At 41.6% G+C, this 14,579-nt stretch overlaps 1 protein-coding gene and 1 non-coding gene across 2 annotated transcripts in view; both read right to left on the bottom strand.

Annotated features, from left to right (window-relative positions):
* GRAMD1C (GRAM domain containing 1C) overlaps nucleotides 1-9,243 on the bottom strand; it is a 106,761-nt gene extending 97,518 nt beyond the window's left edge. The window contains 3 exon segments of the mRNA XM_070465965.1: nucleotides 2,453-2,551; nucleotides 2,553-2,590; nucleotides 9,172-9,243. Of these exon segments, the coding sequence (XP_070322066.1) occupies nucleotides 2,453-2,551; nucleotides 2,553-2,590; nucleotides 9,172-9,198 (164 nt within the window). The 5' untranslated portion in view covers nucleotides 9,199-9,243.
* Nucleotides 9,244-14,094: 4,851 nt separating this feature from the next.
* On the bottom strand, nucleotides 14,095-14,201 carry LOC139034967 (U6 spliceosomal RNA). The gene has a single exon (XR_011487528.1). It is a non-coding gene; the product is annotated as a U6 spliceosomal RNA (small nuclear RNA).
* Between the last annotated feature and the right edge of the window lie 378 nt (nucleotides 14,202-14,579).

Raw genomic sequence — 14,579 nt, 5'->3', positions numbered from 1 at the left:
AGGGCAAAGGCTGATAGAGTTTTGCCAAAAGAATGCACTGGTCATGGCAAACACCCTCTTCCAACAACATAAGAGAAGACTCTACACATGGACATCACCAGATGGTCGACACCGAAATCAGATTGATTATATTCTTTGTAGCCAAAGATGGAGAAGCTCTGTACAGTCAGCAAAAACAAGACCGGGAGCTGACTGTGGCTCAGATAATGAACTCCTTATTGCCAAATTCAGACTTAAACTGAAGAAAGTAGGGAAAACCACTAGATCATTCAGTTATGACCTAAATCAAATCCCTTATGAATATACAGTGGAAGTGAGAAATAGATTTAAGGGACTAGATCTGATAGACAGAGAGCCTGATGAACTATGGACGGAGGTTCGTGACATTGTACAGGAGACAGGGATCAAGACCATCCCCATGGAAAAGAAATGCAAAAAGGCAGAATGGCTGTCTGAGAAGGCCTTACAAATAGCTGTGAAAAGAAGAGAAGCAAAAAGCAAAGGAGAAAAGGAAAGATATTCCCATTTGAATGCAGAGTTCCAAAGAATAGCAAGGAGAGATAAGAAAGCCTTCCTCAGTGATCAATGCAAAGAAATAGAGGAAAACAACAGAATGGGAAAGACTAGAGATCTCTTCAAGAAAATTAGAGATACCAAGGGAACATTTCATGCAAAGATGGGCACAATAAAGGACAGAAATGGTATGGACCTAACAGAAGCAGAAGATATTAAGAAGAGGTGGCAAGAATAAACAGAAGAACTGTACAAAAAAGATCTTCAAAACCCAGATAATCACAATGGTGTGATCACTCACCTAGAGCCAGACATCCTGGAATGTGAACCCAAGTGGGCCTTAGGAAGCATCACTAGGAACAAAGCTAGTGGATGTGATGGAATTCCAGTTGAGCTGTTTCAAATCCTGAAAGATGATGCTGTGAAAGTGCTGCACTCAATATGCCAGCAAATTTGGAAAACTCAGCAGTGGCCACAGGACTGGAAAAGGTCAGTTTTCATTTCAATTTCAAAGAAAGGCAATCCCAAAGAATGCTCAAACTACTGCACAATTGCACTCATCTCACACGCTAGTAACGTAATGTTCAAAATTCTCCAAGCCAGGCTTCAGCAATATGTGAACCGTGAAATTCCAGATGTTTAAGCTGATTTTAGAAAAGGCAGAGGAACCAGAGATCAAATTGCCAACATCCACTGGATCATAGAAAAAGCAAGAGAGTTCCAGAAAAACATCTATTTCTGCTTGATTGACTACGCCAAAGCCTTCAACTGTGTGGATCACAATAAACTGTGGAAAATTCTGAAAGAGATGGGAATACCAGACCACCTGACCTGCCTCTTGAGAAACCTGTATGCAGGTCAGGAAGCAACAGTTAGGACTGGACATGGAACAATAGACTTTTTCCTAATAGGAAAAGGAGTATGTCAAGGCTGTTATTGTCACCATGCTTATTTAACTTATACACAGAGTACATCATGAGAAACGCTGGGCTGGATGAAGCACAAGCTGGAATCAAGATTGCCGGGAGAAATATCAATAACCTCAGATATGCAGATGACACCACCCTTATGGCTAAAAGTGAAGATGAAATAAAAAGCCTCTTGATGAAACTAAAAGAGGAGAGTGAAAAAGCTGGCTTAAAGCTCAACATTCAGAAAACTAAGATCATGGCATCTGGTCCCATCAACTCATGGCAAATAGGTGGGGAGACAGTGGAAATAGTGTCAGACTTTATTTTGGGGGGCTCCAAAATCACTGCAAATGGTGACTGCAGCCATGAAATTACAAGACGCTTACTCCTTGGAAGGAAAGTTATGACCAACTTAGACAGCATATTAAAAAGCAGAGACATTACTTTGCCAACAAAGGTCCGTCTGGTCAAGGCTATGGTTTTTCCAGTGGTCATGTATGGATGTGAGAGTTGGACTGTGAGGAAAGCTGAGTGCCAAAAAATTGATGCTTTTGATCTATGGTATTGGAGAAGACTCTTGAGAGTCCCTTGGAGTGCAAGGAGATCCAATCAGTCCATCCTAAAGGAGATCAGCCCTGGGTGTTCCTTGGAAGGACTGATGCTGAAGCTGAAACTCCAATACTTTGGCCACCTCATGAGAAGAGTTGACTCATTGGGAAAGACCCTGATGCTGGGAGGGATTGGGGGCAGGAGGAGAAGGGGACGACAGAGCATGAGATGGCCGGATGCCATCAACGACATGGGCATGAGTTTGAGCAAACTCCGGGAGTTGGTGATGGACAGGAAGGCCTGGTATGCTGCAATTCATGGCATCACAAAGAGTTGGATGCGACTGAGCAACTCAACTGAACTGAACAAGAAAATATTATAACTATTATAAGTTATAAGAATTGCTACAGACAAAGAAATCTTGAATTTAAGGTTAAAATGAAGATATAAGAAAGAAGATAAATTACCATAAAAAGCTTCAGTCACCACTCCAGTTATATATATTTGGTCCTTGTTCTTTAGCTGACACTATATCACTCTCATCCACAAGTGGAGTAGGATTTTCTCTAATTCTTCCTTAACCCAGCGGCAAAACTTGAATTCCTTTCGTTTATTACCTGGAAACAAGTATCAAACAATTTAAATTACTTACTGAGAAATGTTCATTTTAAAAAGAAAACAATAAAAGCTCAAAATACACAAATTATTGTGAAAAGGACAATATTTAAGCTTTTAGAAAACAGTAATTAGTGTTTTTGCTTCTGCAGTTCATGTATTCATACACACATCACATATTTTCCAACCACTACTATTTATTAGGTAATTTAGTTTGTACTAAAGATTCAAAAATGAGTAAAACACAAAGTCCTTAGCCTCTAGAAGTTCAGTCAGCTAGAGTAACAATTAGACAGTAAAAAAAAAAATAATAATAATAATAATAAATACAATGTAATGAGAGTAACCATTGGTTCAACCTCTTTGGAGAATAATTTGCAATGCAATTGGGTTTAAAATGGGTATAGATGTACTACAATTCATCAATTTAATGTGCACATGAGGTCAACAAAGTTTCTAATACAAAGAAAGTGGAAACATTCTTATTGTCCATTGGTAAGGAACCTGGTAAATTAACTCTGATTTATACAAACAATGAAAGAAATAAAATAAATTAATCCGGTATCTCAACCAGGCACTGGCCTCAATGTATAGAGTGCTTATGTGCACATGCTAGCCATGTCCTACTCTTTTGCAACCCCATGGACTGTAGACTGCCAGGCCCCTCTGTCCATGGGATTTTCCAGGCAAGAATACTGGAGTGGATTGCCATTTCCAACTCCAGGGTATCTTCCCAACCCAGGGATTGAACCAGTGTCTCCTGCGTCTCCTGCATTGGCAGGCAGATTCTTGACCACAAGCACCACCTCAGTGCTTAGGGAAAAGATTATATCCATTGCAAGATATGGGCCCATGAGGTGGTCACTCATGAAAGCAGTCACTATGGAGCTAAAAAAAGAGAGAAAAGTGAGGTGAAGTGGCATCTATTATAAGAGCACAAAGCTCACCAGAACTCTTAAATACCACTGCCACTACTGCAGCCACCACCTATGCCTCTTTGAGCAAAAATGCTGATCCTCAGGGTTACAGTGAAAAGCACTCAGAACCCACATAGCACAGCAAAGGGTAATTCAAACTCAACTTACATGGGTGGGAGGGAGGCAGAAGAGAGAGGGGATACATGTATACATATAGCTGATTCACAGGTGTTCTACAGCAGAAACTAACAAAACTAACACAACATTGTAAAGCAATTATATTCCTATTTAAAAAAAAAAAACAAACCTGAGCTCTGACCTAAAAAATAAAAAACTTAAGTTTGAGTTTCCTAAATTCTATGAAGTAAACACTGCCAGGGGTGAAGCCCCAAACCCTAGTGATACTGATTTGAGGTTCTCTGGAGGAAGAAATTTATAAATATAAAAAGATAGAAAGGACCTCCTCTACCCAACGTACATTCTCTAGCCACCAAAAAAAGAGAAAGAGAGAAACACAGCTGTATACAGGAAGAAGAAACAAGTAAACAAAAAAATTGAAACAAGTCCACAATTTGACTCAGTTGGAAATCCAAAATGTATTAAAATAATTTATACAACAAAATTCTACATCACAGCGTTTTTAAATATATACAACTATTTTTTATTGAAACATAGTTATTTTACATTATTGTGTCAGTTTCAGATATAAGGCAAAATGATTCAGTTATATATCTATATTCTTTTTCAGATGCCTTTCCATTATTGGCTACTATAAAATACTGAGTAAAGTTCCCTGTGCTATACTGTAGATCCTTTTTGTTTATCAGTTTTATATATAGCAGCGTGCATATCCCAACCTCTTAATTTATCTCTTCCTACCTCCCCACCCTGCTCTCCCCTTTGTTTTCTATTTCTGTAAGTCTATTCCTGTTTTGTAAATAAATTCATTTATTTTTTTTAGATTCTACATATAAGTGACATTGTATGATTTTTGTCTTTTTCTGTCTGATTTCCCTTAATATTATGATCTCTAGGTACACCCATGTTGCTGCAAATGGCATTGTTTCATTCTTTTCTATGTCTGAGAAGTACATTGTGTACAGGTACCACCTCTTCCTTATCCATTTATCTGTCAATGGACATTTAAGATGTTTCCGTGTCTTGGCTATTATAAATAGTGCTGCTATGAACACTGGGGTGCATGTATCTTTTCGAATTAGAGTTTTCTCCAGATATATGCCCACGAGTGGGATTTACAGCATAGGTTTTGAATGAACTTCAACACCTGCTAAAATGCACTGACTGGCAAATATTCATGGCTTTAGTCAATACTGGGCTCAAACTACAGTTATCCCTGAAGACTTAAAGAACTAAACCTAAACAAGCTACTCTCTATAATCTTAGGGAAATACTCAACATTAAATGGGCAACAAATATGTATGTCTCACCTTAACTACCAGAACTACCTTGCCTAAATTCTCCCTGATCACGGAACACATTGTCCTAAAATATCATGCAGTGGCAAAGGATGGTCTGATCCAATGAGTAATAAATCTAAATGAAGTCTTTGGAGCTTGCAAAATGGCTTTTATAAAGGTGAGACCCTCTGTACTACCCTCAACTCTAGTTAAAACAGTTAACATAGCTCAATGTAAAATAAAACAAGGCCTTCAAAGATTGAGATTTATTATATAAGGCCCAATTAGTGAAAGAGTAATTATCTTTATTGTTTCTCCACTTAGTAGCCCAGTGTGGCCTGGTAAAGATGGAGTGAAGAATAGGGCCTCACAGTTGATGAGTGTCTCTGACGCCATGGCCCTACCCATGAAGGTCCCTCTGTCCAATACTATTAAAATTACTGACACCATTCAACCAGAAACTGATAAATATTCTGATGCTGTAAGTTTGATAAGCATGTTCTTTCAGTGACCTCTTGGTCAGTTTGCCTTCACCTCCAGAGGGTCACGATATACCTTTACCTGGCTACACACAGTGTATCTCAAAAGCCTTGCCACTCCACACAGCCTTTACAGGTAACTGTATCCAGGTCTCTCCAGGAGCACAGGATTGATGTTACATTCTCCTCTAAGGTCATTCTTTTGACACACTCCTTCAGGACATACAAACACTCATGAAAAGAAGATGGGCCATTGTTCCACACTCAGTATAAGGCCTGCTACTTTGGTTAAATTCCTGAAAACTATTTGGTAAACCAAGGGCAACTCCATCCCTGATAATGTCAAGAAACATTAAAACAAGTCCAACAGGGAACTATATTCAATATCCTGTGATAAATCATAATGGAAAAGAGTATAAAAAATGTGTAACTGAATCACTTTGCTGTACAGCAGAAATTAACACAACACTGTAAATCAAATATACTTGAATAAAATAAGTTAAATTAAAAACACACACACACACAAATCCAACATCTTTTAGGTCCTTTTGGATTCTGGAGGTGATATATTAGTTGTTCACAAATTCTACTTAAGCCTGTTTATGCTGTTACTTCAGGTCAGTCCACCCTGAACAGGGCCCCCTCCCAAAAAAAGATTCTGAAAGTTGTCAAAATTATAATACAATAGACACTCCCAGAAGTGCTACTTCCTCCCCCAAACCACCCCCAAACAAACACACAAGCACATAAATACACATACAAAGAATCCTTCACTGTAGATACTTTAGCAGCCTCTCTTCATGACTCCTGGAGATTCTGAGCCACTCATAATGCCTCTAAGTTGTCCACAGGCTTCTAATGCAACAAATTACCTCCTTACCCCTACACAATATGTCATTTGAACAGCAATGACTGATAGCACACTGGATCCCCCTAGAAGCAGAGGCTCTCGTAAGCTCTGAGCCTACCCTCCACATCGAGCTGCCCATCCCGGCAGCAGGACCTTTCAAGCTCAGCACAGCCAGCAAGGTCTCCTTGCTGCAGGACAGAATCAAATCTGGGCCTTCCAACATATCCCACCTACTGGCGGGCATGGCCTCCCCTGTTCTCACTCCTTTGTCATTTGTCATGAGACAAGAAGAAGTCACCCCTCTCTCACACCGTTTGAATACATGGAGACCAATTTGGATTCAACTGAGTGAAAAGCTGTAGGAGCTTAACACTTTAAACTCCTATTGTTAGTCTGATGGACAAACGTGCTGTTTGGTGGACAGCATCAATATCCCTCCACATGCTGGAGCTCACTGGAGACCACTGCTTTTCATCCTTTAACCAGGATGTCCCTAATGAAGGAAAGGACCCAGAGGTCAGCAAAACTGACTAAAATGCCCACAGTTATCTTAACCCTGAATGCTTCGGCCAACAACTGGCTTTATCTGTGCATTTTTACAGACTCTTGGGCCATGCCTAACAGTGGCACCACTTGGAATAAAGAACTCTCTTGTTTTCAGATACTCAAAATATAAATCAAGGTCACAAGTGTCGATACATACAATAAAGCCACAATAAAAGGCCTCGCCAGAACACTCTTTATCCCCATCAAGAGTTCCAGACATTCCTAACAGTGGCCAAGGTACTTGTTTTATTCCTCAAAATACATATCATTGGACTCCTGAACAAGGTATTCAGTGGCAGTTTTATTTTCCTTACTGACTTCAGTCTCTAGGCCTCATACAAGAGCCAGGATGGCTTACTTAAGTTCAAAATTCAACTAAGTGAAAAATGGTACATTTCAGTCATCAGTCAGACATCAAGTGTAAATTATAATGAGTCTCATTCAATTTTTTGATGTTTGCCTGATGACAGTTTTAAACTTCACCCCTTCTTCTCCTCCCTGTCTCTCAAATGGGCAAGTTGGTTAAGAAAAAAAAGTCTGGGTGTCCTTTCCTTTGGTGTGGATGCCAGAGTCAAACAAAGCAACAATCTGTCCACATGCAGGAACCCTTGACCCCACCCCCTAACCACTGCAAAAGCCGAGCCAGCCTCATTCGCTTGTCCTTTCAAGTCACTTTGGATCTGCTTAAGAAGACTGTCCTGTTCTTCCCTCTTCACTATGTACTGTGTATTCCACTACGTACTTCACTAAGTAATAAGCCTTTATATGTAAGTAATAAACCTCTTCAAGCGGGTGTGTGTGTGTGTGTGTGTGTGTGTGTGTGTGTGTGTGTGTGTATTCATCAGTTTCCATCTCCAAATCAAATGTTGAGTAGGAGTCCATTCTGGCTTTACCGAGTGGCCACAACAGAATCTTATCTCTCTAAGGTATCAGCTGCGAGGTCATTGGCAGTCAGTTAACCTCTCTAAGATTCCCTGGTGGTTCAGATGGTAAAGAAACTGCCTTCAATGCAGGAGACCCCGGTTTGATCCCTGGGTCGGGAGGATCCCCTGGAGTAAGAAACGGCAATCCACTCCAGTATTCTTGCCTGTGAAATCCCATGGACAGAGGAGCTTGGCCGGCTACAGTCCATGGGATCTCAAAGAATCGGACACGACTGAGCGACTAACACTTTCACTTTCACTTAACTTCTCTAAATCTTCTTTCTCCACTCTACAGTCGGGGCAACAGCTCTCTGTAGTCTAGACAATAAGCTCATTGAAAACAGGGATCATGTCTGTGTTGCTCACCATTTATGCCAAACACGCAGTACCTAGAACATAGTTTAATGACTGACTGCTTGGGCTCATGAATATCTTACCTGGTCTATTTCACCATAACGTTCTGAGAATCAGCTGAAATACCAAGTCCACTCATTTGTTCATCCAACAATTATTTGAATGCCTCTACAGTTTTGTAAACTGTAAAATGCTCTCGATTAAAAGGTACTGCTCTCGATTAAAAGGTACAGATCACCAGCCCGGGTTGGATGCATGAGACAAGTGCTCGGGCCTGGTGCACTGGGAAGACCCAGAGGGAGCGGGTAGAGAGGGAGGTGGGAGGGGGGATCGGGATGGGGAATACATGTAAATCCATGGCTAATTCATTTCAATGTATAACAAAAACTACTGTAATGATGTAAAGTAATTAGCCTCCAACTAATAAAAATAAATGAAAAAAAAAAAAAAAGGTACTGCTCTAACTGCGATTCTCCTAAAGTAAAATACATACATAGACACAACCAGCGTAAAAGCAATGAGGACAGTGTTCAGAAATGCAAGTACTCCTGCAAGAAAAGTGGGCTTTCACCCTTAAAATTAATCAGCAAATCCTTCCGTTAATCAGATAAGGTAGTAAACAAATAACCAAGGTAGTTGAAACCGAAAACGTGGTTCACACCACACAGTGATTTAAACTAGAGTTCTGAGCCCTTTAATCAAAAGCTGAGAGTTAAGGGGACGGCGTGAGGCTGGATCAATCTGATACGGGGTCAGAATCACGACAGCGGGGCCTGAGGTTTGGACAGGACATTTCAAGACCCAATGCCACACTCCACGCCCCAGAGAAGCCAGTCTTCGCCCCCAAAAAACAGACTCGCCCCCAAAAAACAGACACCCCCCCCCCCCCCCATCGCCCAGAGGGAAAGGCTCCGGGCAGCCCAGGAAACCGTTTCCTCGGTAACAACTCTTCAAATTACTACAATGAGCAACAAGAAAAAAAAAGGAGGAAAGAGGAAATACTTTTCACAATCTGAGAGGGTTCTAACAACCTTAGCGAAGAGAACTGCCGGGTAAAGCCCTCGCTTGGGAATCGTCCCAGAACAGCGCCGCTTACCAGGCGGACAATCAGAGAGCCTTCCATCGCGGATTCCTCCGCCGCTGAGTACCGCGCACGCGTGCCCCGCCGCGGGGAGGGGCGATCACGCGCGCGCCCCACGCCCTCTCCCGGTGCGCGCTCTGGGATCCGGGCCCCGGGAGTCCGGCACGCAAGCTCTCGAGGGGTACCTTGGGTCTCCTCGGCGTGTCTGGCGCCCTCTGGCGGCCGTTCAGGACTCCCAGCCTCCACCCCACCCCCTCGTCCTTCAGGATGTACTGACTCAGCCGGTAGGCTGAGTCAATGTTTGGATGTCTTGAGCGTTACGGTGGCGTAAACTTTGCCAAGCGTGGCTGAGAAACATCATAGCTGTGTTTTCTCTTCCACAAAAATACCCAAGAGGACTTCAAACTGTGTTGACCGGTGCCCCATGGGGACGCGCCAGAGACATTTGGAAGAAGATTCTAGTTGGCTTGGGAGAGATGACCTCTTCCAAACTGGTTTACCGACTCGGGTATGAGAATCAAGGGTTAACGCAGAAAGGTTTTTGTTGGCCACGCGCTCAGGGGAACTGGATCTGGAGAAGCTATTTCTTTGGAGGCAAATCCATGCGAGGTCCAGGACACTGGACTGTCTGTTGCTGCGTCTCACTACCTCACTTCACAGTATGGACTCACCGTCATCTGTGAGTCATTGCAACTAAGGTGTGTCCGGACAATTAACTGTTTTGTGACACTGAACACTTTATTCCGTGAGAAAGCCTTACTTCAGAAACATCCTAGTTCTGGAAATGAATGCAGTGTTTTGGACCCTCTCCCAGGGTCACTGTTGGTGGCAACCTCAAGGATAATTAAAGCCGGATGTTGGTGGCCGTATTAAAGAGGAGATGTAATTTTTAAGTGTTTGAATGGTTTATTTATTGCTTTCCAGGTGGCTACAGTGGTAAGGAATCTGCCTACCAAGCAGGAAACGTGGATTTGATCCCTGGGTTGGGAAGATCCCCTGGAGTAGGAAGTGGCAACCCACTCCAATATTCTTTACTGGAAAATCTCATGCATACAGCAGCTTGGTGGGCTACAGTCCATGGGGTCACAAAGAGTCAGACAGGACTGAGCAACTAAGCATGCCTGTATTTACTAGCAATCAGGATGAGTCCCTGCCCATACCTACCTCTCAACCTCAAAGGCCTGTGCCTACTATGACATGGCTTCTAGCACAAGTCACTTCTCCCAAAGCCTCCACTCTACTTCTCACCATACATACTGTGCTCCAGAGTGCGAAAAAGGGAATTGCATTGCAAGGGCTGTTTCCTTCAAATCATATAGAAGTTATTGATAAAAAGATATTGACTGTTGCAGATCCTAGTTCCAAAAAAGTTATAAAAGACATTTCTAGAACTCTAGAACAATTGAGAAATACTGAATACTAAATGTTTATTAGAGCTAGTGTTACAAAATAATGAATGATGCAGATAAATTTATTGATATTTATTTATGGATAATTAATACTTTTGGTTAAGAAGAGTGGCAAGAATACACAGAAGAACTGTACAAAAAAGATCTTCACGACCCAGATAACCACAAAGGTGTGATCACTCACACTCACCTAGAGCCGGACATCCTGGAATGTGAATCCCAGTGGGCCTTAGGAAGCATCACTAAGAACAAAGCTAGTGGATGTGATGGAATTCCAGTTGAGCTGTTTCAAATCCTGAAAGATGATGCTGTGAAAGTGCTGCACTCAATATGCCGGCAAATTTGGAAAACTCAGCAGTGGCCACAGGACTGGAAAAGGTCAGTTTTCATTTCAATTTCAAAGAAAGGCAATGCCAAAGAATGTTCAAACTACCACACAATTGTATTCATCTCACACACTAGTGAGTAATGCTCAAAATTCTCCAAGCCAGGCTTCAGCAATACGTGAACCGTGAACTTCCAGATATTCAAGCTGGTTTTAGAAAAGGCAGAGGAACCACAGATCAAATTGCCAACATCTACTGGATCATCGAAAAAGCAAGAGAGTTCCAGAAAAACATCTATTTCTGCTTGATTGACTATGCCAAAGCCTTTCACTGTGTGGATCACAATAAACTGTGGAAAATTCTGAAAGAGATGGGAATACCAGACCACCTGACCTGCCTCTTGAGAAACCTGTATGCAGGTCAGGAAGCAACAGTTAGAACTGGACATGGAACAACAGACTGGTTCCAAATAGGAAAAGGAGTATGTCAAGGCTGTATACTGTCACCCTACTTATTTAACTTATATGCAGAGTACATCATGAGAAACGCTGGGCTGGATGAAGCACAAGCTGGAATCAAGATTGCTGGGAGAAATATCAATAACCTCAGATATGCAGATGACACCACCCTTATGGCAGAAAGTAAAGAACTAAAGAGCCTCTTGATGAAACTAAAAGAGGAGAATGAAAAAGTTGGCTTAAAGCTCAATATTCAGAAAACTAAGATCATGGCATCTGGTCCTATCATTTCTAGATGGGGAAACAATGGAAACATTGAGAGACTTTATTTTTTGGGTCTCCAAATTCACTGCAGATGGTGACTGCAGCCATGAAATTCAAAGACTCTTGCTCCTTGGAAGAAAAGCTATGACCAAACTAGACAGCATATTAAAAAACAGAGACATTTGCCAACAAAGGTCCATCTAGTCAAGGCTATGGTTTTTCCAGTGGTCATGTATGGATGTGAGAGTTGGACTCTAAAGAAAGCTGAGCACTGAAGAATTGATGCTTTTGAACTGTGGTGTTGGAGAAGATTGAGAGTCCCTTGGGCTGCAAGGAGATCCAACTAGTCCATCCTAAAGGAGATCAGTCCTGGATGTTCATTGGAAGGACCGATGTTGAAGCTGAAACTCCAATACTTTGGCCACCTGATGCAGAGAGCTGACTCATTGGAAAAGACCCTGATGCTGGAAAAGATTGAGGGCAGGAGGAGAAGGGGACGACAGAGGATGAGATTGTTGGATGGCATCACCAACACAATGGACATGGATTTGGGTGGACTTCCGGAGTTGGTGATGGACAGGGAGGCGTGGCATGCTGCGGTTCATGGGGTTGCAAAGAGCCAGACATGACTGAGCAACTGAACTGAACTGAACTGAATACTTTTGGTTATGTTGGAGAATATCTTTATTAATAGAAAATTTGTACTCAAGTATTTCCGAATGAAATGTCATGATACTTGATTTCAAATGCTTCAACAAAGATAGATGCCAGACAGTGATGTGTCCACTCAAATTCATGGACTGACACCTAATCCCCTTTCACCATGTGAAAATGCAGGGCCAAGAGCAGAATGTGGGCTCTCATCAGACACAGAATCTGCTGTTGTCTTGATCTTGAGCATCCCGAACTCCACAACCCTGAGAGATAAATGTTTGTTGTTTAAGCCACCCAGTCCGTTTTATTTTGTTATAGCAACCCAGATAGACTGAGACAATAGATAGATAGCAAAATAGCAAAATGGTAACAACATCAATGTGGCAAGTATACCGCTGTTCAGTGAGTCTTTTTCTATTTCTGTACATTTGGAAATAATCATAATGTAAAGTTAAGGAAGTTGACTTTTTTTCCACAAAAAGTCAGATGTCAGGTGCTGAGTGTATTTTTAAACTATATTATACATGCTAACAGGCTTCCTTGGTGGCTCAGATGGTAAAGAATCTGTCTGCAATGCAGGAGACCAGGTTCAATCTCTGGGTCAGGAAGATCCCCTGGAGAAGGACATGGCAACCCACTCCAGTTTTCTTGCCTGAAAAATTCCAAGGACAGAGAAGCCTGGCAGGCTAGAGTCCATGGAGTCACAAAGAGTTGGACATGACTGAGTGACTAACACTTTCACTTTTCACTTTTATACATGCTAAGGGCAAATTACTTAATCAGATAATCAAGACAGGTCCTGATCCTTATCCTGCAAAACTTTGCATAAGCTGTGTTTTCCTTCAATGCTCTATATACAAGAACGGGCTGAAGAAAAAATGACTGCCTATTCTTTGAACTAGAAGCCACACCAAGAATTCTTCTTTGGATTGAGAGAGTTTAATAGTGTCAGTATTTTTAATGGTACTTTAATGGTAAGATGAATGTGATCAGTATATATTTTTTAACTATTTGATTTTTTTTAAATTTTGAAACAATTTCACATAAAAGTTGCAAATATGTTACAGTAACCTTTTCCCTAAACCATTTGAGAGTCAACTATCAACTCAGAATACTTTGGTGAATGTACAAGGACACTCTCCTAAATAGTCCCAATATGACGAACAAAATGGAGAAATTTTTTTTTCATTTATTTTTATTAGTTGGAGGCTAATTACTTTACATCGTTACAGTAGTTTTTGTTATACATTGACATGAATCAGCCATGGATTTACAAGTATTCCCCATCCCGATCCTCCCTCCCACCTCCCTCTCCACCCAATTCCTCTGGGTCTTCCCAGTGTACCAGGTTCGAGCACTTGTCTCATGCATCCAACCTGGGCTGGTGATCTGTTTCACCCTAGATAATATACATGTTTCAATGCTGTTCTCTCGAAACATCCCACCCTCGCCTTCTCCCACAGAGTCCAAAAGTCTGTTCTGTACATCTGTGTCTCTTTTTCTGTTTTGCATATAGAGTTATTGTTACCATCTTTCTAAATTCCATATATATGCATTAGTATGCTGTATTGGTCTTTATCTTTCTGGCTTACTTCACTCTGTGTAATGGGCTCCAGTTTCATCCATCTCATTAGAACTGATTCAAATGAATTCTTTTTAATGGCTGAGTAATATTCCATGGTGTATAAGTACCACAGCTTCCTTATCCATTCTTCTGCTGATGGGCATCTAGGTTGCTTCCATGTCCTGGCTATTATAAATAGTGCTGCGATGAACACTGGGGTGCACGTGTCTCTTTCAGATCTGGTTTCCTCAGTGTGTATGCCCCAAAATATGGAACGCTTCATGAATTTGGGTGTCATCCTTGCGCAGGGGCCATGCTAATCTTCTCTGTATCGTTCCAATTTTAGTATATGTGCTGCTGAAGCGAGCACCAAAATTGAGAAATTAACATGGTATTACCAGCTTCTAATTCTCACATGCCATTAAAATTCTACCGATCGTCCCAATAATGTCCTTTATAGAAAAAGAATCTAGTCCCAAATCATGTTACAATTAGTTGCCGTACTTCCTGTATGTAATATGTGCAATATTAAACCTGTCAATCTGTCCTCTGCACAGACCCCTCCCTCATCCATCCCTCCCTAACACCCCTTGGCCAGCCATGGCAGTCACTGCATCCTTCACTGTCCCTACCCTGCTCTTGTCCTGAAATCCCTCACAGTGATGCCCCCACTAAATAGTTTAAACTATTTGCAAAGGCTGAAAAGATGAAAATCATCTGGCAAAGGAATGAAGTTGTGCTGAATGAA

The sequence above is a fragment of the Odocoileus virginianus genome, chromosome 4, assembly GCF_023699985.2.
Source record: "Odocoileus virginianus isolate 20LAN1187 ecotype Illinois chromosome 4, Ovbor_1.2, whole genome shotgun sequence".
Lineage (NCBI taxonomy): Eukaryota > Metazoa > Chordata > Mammalia > Artiodactyla > Cervidae > Odocoileus > Odocoileus virginianus.
This window is presented reverse-complemented; position numbering and strand designations above follow the sequence as displayed.